Here is an 8,648-nt window from a genome sequence, read left to right on the forward strand (position 1 = left end):
CGCGAGCGCGAGCGGGACGACGGCGGCGCCGACGTGAAGCGCTCTCTCTCGTTGCCCTCGATGCCGCTGCTGTTGACGCCGCCCGCGGCGGTCGTCGCGGCGAAGCGCGCGGCGAGAGCGGATCTCGAGGAGTGGCAGCCCGCGGGGACGAGTCTGTACATCGGCATGATCGCGCACGCGGGTTCGCCGTCGCACACGCGCCGACAGTCGTCGCCGTCGCCGCCGCCGCCGCCGCCCGCGGAGGCGCCGGAGATTCCCTACCTCCCGGAGCCCGGGAAACTGCTCGCGTCCGAGGACCACGCCGCCGCTTCGATCCTCGCCGCGGACCGGAGCGGCGACGTCGTCGCCGCGGTCGAGGTGGAGAGCACCGACGATTGGGTCGCCGCCGCGGTGCGCGTCGAGCCCGCGAAGGAGCGGATCAGGTGCGTCCTATACACTGGTCCCCATACGACCGCGTCGGCGTGGTGAACGCCGATCCTTAAGGACTTTGCCCGTCGTATCTCTCCGCGCACCCCTCGCTTTCAATCCCCGCCTTCGACGCCTTTCAACTCCACCTGACGCCTTTGAACTCCACCCCGCCATTCGCTTGTATAGAACGACCCTCAAGACCAAACCCGGGGGCGCGACGGCGGCGGCGACGCGCTCGACGACGACGTCCGACTCCTCCGACGGCGACTCCGATGTCGATCCGTTTTGGACGTCGCAGTTCCAGATCGACGACCTCGAGCTCGCGTCCGCGCTCGTACTCGGCGGCGTCGACGGACGGTGGGTCCCGCTGGACGTCCTCCGCGCGATGACGACGACGACGACGACGAGGCCTTTCGCGGTCGAGGACGACGAGCGCCAGCGCGAAAACGACCGAAACGAGTCCCTCGCGTCCGCGGTCGAAGAACTCGGCGACGGCGAAGCGCACCCGGTGACGTGGAAGCAGATCAAGACGTGGTTTGAGAATCGACGAATGACGCAGAAGCGGATGCGCGAGGGGACGCGGCCGGTGCGAAGGAACAACGCGAACGCCGCCTCCGCGGGGTCGCCGACGGAACCCGCCGCCCCCGCGGGCCCCGGCGCGCCCGGCGGCGAGCCGGCGACGGCGGCGGCGGCGGCGGCGGCTCCCGCGAAGACGCGCTCGCACAAGAAAAAGCCGCCCGCCGCGAACGTCAGCGCGGGGACCGCGGACGCGAGCGCCGCGACGCGGACGCCGCTCGCCGCGGACGTCGCGAAGCACGGCGTGAAGCGCAGCGCGAGCCGCCGGAAGCTGCCCGCGTCGAGGCGCGCGCCGGCGACGGCGAACGAGACCGAGACCGAATCCGCCGCCGCCGCCGCCGCCGGGGAAGCGGAGCACTCCGATCTCACGCGCGCGATGTCGTGGGCGGACATTCGCTAGGTGGGCATCCGCTGGGCGGTCACGCCGCGGTTTGCGACGATGAAGTACGCGAGCGAGCGAAGGAGAAGCGAGAGACGAACGCGGACGACGATGAAGACGCGATGACGATCGAACGACGACTGTGAAATGAAATAAGACTCGAGGTCAACTACACGTGCGGCGCTACGACCGCGCTACTTCTATCTGCTATGATTTAACTCATATCTCGTCGTTCAGTATCTTCTCTCTCTGATCCCGCATCAGCCACCCCATGTAGTGCAAGTTGTGCGCGGTCATCAACGTCGCCGCGGTCGGCTCGTTCGCCTTCACGAGGTGATGCAGGTACGACACCGTGTGGTTCACACACAGCGCGCATCCGCACTCGCGACACGGCGGCTCGTGCATCCTCGCGCACTCCGCCCTGGCGACGTTAAACGTCCCTCGCGTCCGCGTCATGAGCTGCCCGTGCCGCGCGTTCTTCGAGGGGAACGTGCTGTCGAACGTGTCCACGCCCTCTCTCGTCGATGCGAGCACGGTTTTCTCGTCGCCGACGCCGAGCAAGTGCCGCGGCCGGTCGGGAGGTAACAACGGGACGAGATACGACAGCAACGACGCCACCTCGGCCGTGTCTTTCCCGACGCTGCCGCCGATCGCGAACCCGTCGAACGGCAGCGACGCGAGGTACCGCGCGCTCATCACGCGCAGCTCGCGGTCGACGCCGCCGTGGACGACGGCGTACATCGCCTGCCGCCGCACGTCCTCCAGGTGCGTCCTCAGGCTCCTCGCCTCCCACCGGTGACTCATGTACACGCTCCGCCGCAGCGCCTCCGGGTCTATTCTGTACGGCGGGAGTTCGTCCAGCGGGATGATGATGTCCGCGCCGAGCTTCTTCTGCGCGAGCACGGAGCTCTCCGGCGTGAGCGCGACTTCGACGCCGTCGCGGTAGGATCGGAACAGCGCCCCCGCCTCGTTGACGCGCAGTAGGAGCCCGTCCGCGCCTTTCTGCTTGCTCGCCCGGCGTGATTTCATCTCCTCGCCGTCGCCTTCGTTCGGTCGCGCGAGGGAGAAGACCTGGAACCCGCCGCTGTCCGTGATGATCGGCGCGTCGCGGCCGATGAACGCGTGGAGGCCTCCAGCGTTTTCGACGAGGTCCGCGCCGGGCTGCAGCATGAGGTGGTACGTGTTGCTGAACATGAGCTGCACGTTCGCGGCGTGCAGCTCCTGGTGCGGGACCGACTTCATCGCGCCCATGGTGCCGACTGCGACGTACCCCGGGGTGTCGATGACCCCGTGCGGGGTGTGAATCCGCCCCACGCGCGCGTTCGATTTCTTCGACTGATGGATGAGCTCGTACCGGAAGAAGTCGCGCGGCGCGTACGGCGGGAACTCCGACGCCGGCGGCGGCGGCGTCAAGGGATCGAACCGCCGGTCCCGCGGAGGCAGCGTCGCCCTCGCCGGCCCCGCGGCCGCGGCGAAGGCGCGCATGCGACGCCCCTCGCGCGAACGACCAATGCTGACTGGGTTACCTACGCACGCGCGAAAGCGGTTCGGGCTGGACGAAACTACGCGTACTCGTACTCTATGGTTTTTTAGTTTCAATCGAATTAGCGCACCTTGTCCATCGAGATCGCGGTTGCGCGTCTCGGCGGTGGAAAACGCCTCGTCCCCCCCGATGCTCGGCACTCGCGGCCGCACGGTCCCCGCGCGCACGCCCTCCACGGACGCGTATCGCGCTTAAGACGCCTTACACGAGTCCGTCTGCGACGTGAAGGATCGCGAAGGACGCATCGCGACCGCGCCGCCGCCCCCCGCGTCGACGCGAATCTCGCGTCGGAATCTGAATCTCGCGACGACATCGCGACGAAACGCGGACGACGACGACGACGACGACGCGATGGCCGAGAAGATCGTCGTGAGCGTCCGCGTGCGCCCGCTGAACGGCAATGAGACGTCAAAGGGCGCGGCGTGGGATGTCGACAACGCGAGCAACGTCATCACCCCGCAGGTTCGTCTCGTCGTTCGTTCCGCGCTCTGCTCCGGGGGGAATGAACGCGGCGCGCGACAGCTGCGATTCGAATCCCGACTGACCCCCACCCTCTCGTCCCTCCCTCCCTCCCTCCCACCCACCCCGCGTCGCGCAGCCCGGCTCGTCCGCGGCGACGACCGACGGCGCCGGGTACGCACTGGACAACGTCTTCGACGAGACGTCCACGACGAAGGACGTGTACGCGAAGACGACGAAGGGGATCATCGACTCGGTCGTCGGCGGGTTTAACGGCACCGTGTTCGCGTACGGACAGACGTCCTCGGGGAAGACGCACACGATGCAAGGGTGCGAGGGCGAGCCGGGGATCATCCCGCTCGCGGTGAAAGACGTCTTCGAGGCGATCGAGGCGAGCGAGGGGCGGGAGTTCTTGGTGCGCGTGTCGTACTTGGAGATTTACAACGAGCAGATGATGGATCTGCTGTCGAAAGAGGTGAGACTGCTTCCCATACGACCCCGTTCGCGTGGTGCACGCCGATCCTTGAGGACTTTTCCCGTCGTCACTCTTCACCCGCGCTTCCCTTTCAACGTTTGACAGTCCGCGGCGGTATCGAAGCCGCAGTTTGGCCTCGCCGCCGCCGCGCCGCCGAAGTCCCGGCTGCAGATCAAGGAAGACCCCGACCGCGGCGTGTACGTCAGCGGCCTGAAAGAGGAGATCGTCACCTCCCCGACGCAAGTGTTGTCGCTCATAGAGAAGGGCGTCGCGAGGCGGCACGTCGGAGAGACAAACATGAACGCGGCGTCGTCGCGGTCGCACACCATCTTCCGCATGGTCGTCGAGTCGCGGGCCACGGACGCCGCGCCCTCGGACACGCGAGACGCGGTCCTCGTCGCGACGTTGAACCTCGTCGACCTCGCCGGAAGCGAGCGCGTTTTGAAGACGGGCGCGGAGGGGACGCGGCTGAAGGAGGGGGCGAACATCAACAAGTCGCTGCTTCATCTCGGACGCGTCATCAACCTCCTCGCGGAGAGCAGCGGGGACAAGTCCACGGGGCACATTCCGTTCCGGGACAGCAAACTCACGCGCATACTCGAGCCCGCGCTGGGGGGCAACAGCAAGACCGCGGTCGTGTGCAACGTCACCCCCGCGGCGACGCACGCGGAGGAGACGCACTCGACGCTGCGATTCGCGATGCGCGCGAAACGCATCACGAACAACGCCACCGTCAACGAGGTCGTGTCCGAGAGCGCGCTCATCAAGCGCCAGCAGCGCGAGATCGAGGAGCTCAGGAAGAAGCTCGGGGGCGAGGGCGGCGGGTCCGTGTCGAACGACGAGATCAACGCGCTTCGACGCGAGATGCTCGAGGCGGAGCTCGAACGCGAGCGACTGGCGAACGAGCTCGAGCAAGAACGCGAGGAGCGGGATAAAGCGCAGAGGGAAGCGAGCGCGAAGATCGATAACCTCACGAAGCTCGTCCTTCGAACGGACGCGGACGCGGAGGAGGAGAAGAAGACGAAGAGCAAGCGCGGCGGGAGACGAGAGACGTGGGCGCCGAATCAGAGCTCGGGGGTGCCGGATTTCCTCAAGGGGCGCAAGCTCCCCGCGAACGCGATGAAGGCGTTCGACGAGGAGCCCACTCCCGCGGAGGCACCCGCGCCCGCGCCCGCGGCGGAACAACCCGTCGTGGACGCCAAGGCGAGAGCCGCGCGACGACGCGGCGGGTTCCTCCCGCCGCCTCCGAGGATGGAGGAACTCGCGGAGGAGGAGGATGACGACGACGCCGCCGGCGCGCGACGAAGCAGCGCCGTCTCGGACGTCAGCGCGCGCGAGGAAACCGCCGGCGTCCATCTCGACCGCGCGCGCGAGTCGAACGCGAGCGACGCCGCGATCGCGCGGTTCGACGCCGCGAGGCGAGGCAGCGCGGCGTCGGACTCCTCCGTCCCCGCGACGCCCGACGCGGGCGCCGGGACCTGGGGCGCGAGCGGCTCCCCCGGGGTGTCGCACGCGGACCACGCCGCGGCGGTCGCCGCGGCCGTCGCCGCGGTGCGCGCGAACATGGAAGCCGCGCACGAGGACCAGATCGCGTCCATGGAGGCGAGCCACTGGGTGAAGGTTGAATCGCTCGAGATGAAGCTCAAGACGGCGACGGAGTCGCTCGCGGAGGCGAATATTGAGAAAAACTTCATGGAGCGAGACATCGAGCGATTGACCGAGTCCGCGGAGCAGGCGATCAAGCGCGGGGAGGAGCGGTTAGAGGAAGCGAAGAGCAGCGCGGCCGCGAAGCTCGCCGCCGCGGTCGCGCGCGCGTCCGACGCGGAGGCTGCGCGGAGCACCGCCGCGGCGCAGGCGACGGCGATGGTCGAGGCGAACAAGCTCACCGAGGCGAAAAACTCGCAGCTCCGCGCGGAGATCAGCGCCGCGCAAGACGCCGCGATGCTCGGCGCGTCCGAGGCTGCGAACGAAGCCAGGGCGAAGGCGGAGGCGGAGGTTGAGTCCGCGCGCGCGGCGACCGAGGCGGCGATGGAGGCGTCGTTCAAGGCGCGAACCGCCGCCGCTGTCGCCGCCGCGCGAGCCGAGCTCGAAGCCCAGAACGAAGCGCTCACGGCGAAGATTTCGGAGATGGAGGAGACCGTGTCGACTGCGCTCGCGCAGAAAGCCGCCGCGGAGGAGAAGGCGAGCGCGGACGCGAAGGCGGCGTCGGAAGCGCGCGCGGCGAAGGCGGAGTCCACGCGTCTCGCGAAGGAGCTCAAGTCTGCGTCCGTCGCGCCGAAGCAGCTCGCGAAAGAGTCCGAGATGCTCAGGAAAGACCTGGAGAAGGTGAAAGAGAAGGCGAAGAGCTTCGAGGAGAAGTACCGCGCGTCGCTTCAAGACAAAGCCGGGTTCGAGGCGGACAAGAAGAACGCGGAGAAGGAGCTGAAGCGTCTGAAGGCGACGATGGAGCTGAAAAACGCGCCGGACAAGAAGGACGACCGGCGACTGAAGATCGCGAACGCGTCCATCGAAACCAAGACGAAGGAGCTCGAATCGCTGAAGAAGGAGATGGAGGACGTCGCGAAGCGCGCGGAGGACGCGGCCGCGAAGGCGACCGCCGCGGAGGCGGCGGCGTTCGCCGCGGACGAGGCGAAAGTCGTCGCGGAGTCCAAGCTGTCGGACGCGCTCGCGAAAGTCGCCGAGGCGGAGGCGTCGCGCACCGCGCTCACGGACGCGCTGGCGGCGAAGAAGGCGAAGGAGGAGGAGGCGAGGGCGCTCGCGGACGCGCTCTCTAAGGCGGAGGCGAAGGTGAAGGAGTTCGAGGGGACGTTCCGCGAGGTCGCCGCCGCGCGGGACGCCGCGGTGTCGAAGCTCGAGGCGATGGAAAACGCGCCCGCGCCCGCTCCAATGGTCGTGGACAACAGGACCGAGATCGAGGACGCGATGCGCGTCGCCGCGGACGCGACGGACGCGATGGAGTCCGCGAAGAGAGAGACCGCGCGCGCGAAGGAGGAGCTCCTCGAGCTCCAGAAGACGTTCGAAGACAGCGAGCACGTGATGGAGGAAGCCGTGAGCCGCGCGGAGGAGGAGTCGAGAGAGCGCGCGCGACTGGAGCTGCTCCTCGCGTCCGGCGGCGCGAACCCCGTGAACGTCGTCGCCGCGGACAACACCGCGCACCTCACGAAACTACAGTGCGAGCAGCTCGAGCGACGCGCCGTGCGCGCGGAGGACCGCCTGCTCGAGACGGAGAAGCAGCTCGCGAGAGCCGCGGCGGAGCTCTCCGTCGCCGCCGCGCGCGGGACCACCCCCGCGAGCGCGTCGCATCGGTTCACCCCGGGCAGCGCGTACGGCGGCAACCATACTAGCGCGAACAAGAACAATAACGCCAACGGGGAGATGGGCGGGCTGGACCAGACCGCCGCGGTCGCGCTCGTGGACGCCGCGAAGGATGAGTGCAAAAAACTTCAGCTCGAACTCAAAGAGAGGAAGCGACAGATGCACAAGATGCAGGAGGTGTACGGTCGTCTGAAGGACAAGTTCGCGCAGGCTGGGGGCGACCCGGAGAAGTTCGACGCCGCGCGCGATGTAAACGGTCTGCGCTACGAGCTGCAGTACACGGAGACGAAGCGCGCGGCGGAGAGGAAGCGCGCGGAGGGGCTCGCGCTCGAGCTGGGCAAGGCGCAGAGGGAGCTCGAGGGATTGAAACGCGCCGCGCTGGGTTCGGCGAACAAGGGAGAGCGCGCGGTCGCGACCGGGAGCGAGAACGCGGCGCCGGTCTGAGGGGTGAATGGATTTTTGGGTGGGTTGGGATAAACGCCGTTCTGTGTAATTACATCACAACGACTACGAACGCCGTCGCGCGTACGCGTCCACGCGCTCGGGGGGAAGAAAACCTCCCGTCGAATGTCATTTTTCAAACAGCGTCGCGTCGTCGAGAGAAATGAGCGCGAGGTTGATTTTACGCGCGCGCGAGAGCACGGCGACGTCGCGGGAGAATAGACGAGCGTTTAGGCGAATATTTCGTTCAGTCGACGCGCGTTCACAGAGAAACGAAGCGAACGAGTACGGTTCTTCGCGCGCGCGTTCGGTTTCGAGTTTGAATTAATTTGTTTTCCCCGCGCGAGGCTCGTCGCCGTCGTCGCGGGTGTAGTTGTTTCTCGTTGATGTGGTGGTGATTATTTATCACCATTGAGTGTTTGCGCGCGTGATGCGACGCGTTGTTTCTTTTTAAAGCTCCATTCAAGAAAGGATTCTTAAGCGAGTAGCTTAATCCTTCTTGGACTTCTTCGGGAGAAGGACGGAGTGGATGTTCGGCAGGACACCGCCGGACGCGATCGTGACCGTGCCGAGGAGCTTGGAGAGCTCCTCGTCGTTGCGGATCGCGAGCTGGATGTGGCGGGGCACGATGCGGGACTTCTTGTTGTCGCGGGACGCGTTGCCGGCGAGCTCAAGGACCTCGGCGGCGAGGTATTCGAGGACCGCGGCGAGGTACACCGGGGCACCGGCACCGACGCGGGTGGCGTACTTGCCGATCTTGAGGTAGCGCGCGATACGGCCGACGGGGAACTGAAGTCCCGCCTTGGCGGAGCGGCTGACGGCCTTCTTGCCGGTCTTTCCCTTACCACGTCCAGACATGATGTATGAGGTTGAAGATGTGAGTTTGTGCGTGCACAAAAGTAATGGCTGCGACGTGCGGAAACCGCTGTTATTCGAAATTTCCGGGGGAATTTGGCAGTGTGTTCGGGAACGAGCCAATCACGTCGCGGAATTCAGTTGCCCGGTCCAATCATTTTCGTTTCTGAATTCTGAAATTTCATTGGACCGGGCAA

General features: G+C 66.8%; 3 protein-coding genes across 3 annotated transcripts; 1 reads left to right on the plus strand and 2 right to left on the minus strand.

The window, feature by feature from the left end:
- Nucleotides 1-1,582: 1,582 nt before the first annotated feature.
- Nucleotides 1,583-2,848, minus strand: MICPUCDRAFT_39814 (uncharacterized protein; the record flags this gene model as incomplete). The annotated part of the gene is made up of 1 exon (XM_003058837.1): nt 1,583-2,848. One exon carries the CDS (start codon nt 2,846-2,848, stop codon nt 1,583-1,585), a length of 1,266 nt encoding a protein of 421 aa, XP_003058883.1.
- A 701-nt stretch (nt 2,849-3,549) lies between these two features.
- MICPUCDRAFT_3139 (uncharacterized protein) lies at nt 3,550-4,857 on the plus strand (the record flags this gene model as incomplete). The annotated part of the gene is made up of 2 exons (XM_003058472.1): nt 3,550-3,840; nt 4,000-4,857. Coding segments are annotated over 2 exons (1,149 nt in total), but the record flags the coding sequence as incomplete, so codon positions are not given.
- Nucleotides 4,858-8,085: 3,228 nt separating this feature from the next.
- Nucleotides 8,086-8,454, minus strand: MICPUCDRAFT_17393 (uncharacterized protein; the record flags this gene model as incomplete). The annotated part of the gene is made up of 1 exon (XM_003058838.1): nt 8,086-8,454. One exon carries the CDS (start codon nt 8,452-8,454, stop codon nt 8,086-8,088), a length of 369 nt encoding a protein of 122 aa, XP_003058884.1.
- Between the last annotated feature and the right edge of the window lie 194 nt (nt 8,455-8,648).

The sequence above is a fragment of the Micromonas pusilla genome, assembly GCF_000151265.4.
Source record: "Micromonas pusilla CCMP1545 genomic scaffold MICPUCscaffold_5, whole genome shotgun sequence".
Taxonomy (NCBI): Eukaryota; Viridiplantae; Chlorophyta; class Mamiellophyceae; order Mamiellales; family Mamiellaceae; genus Micromonas; species Micromonas pusilla.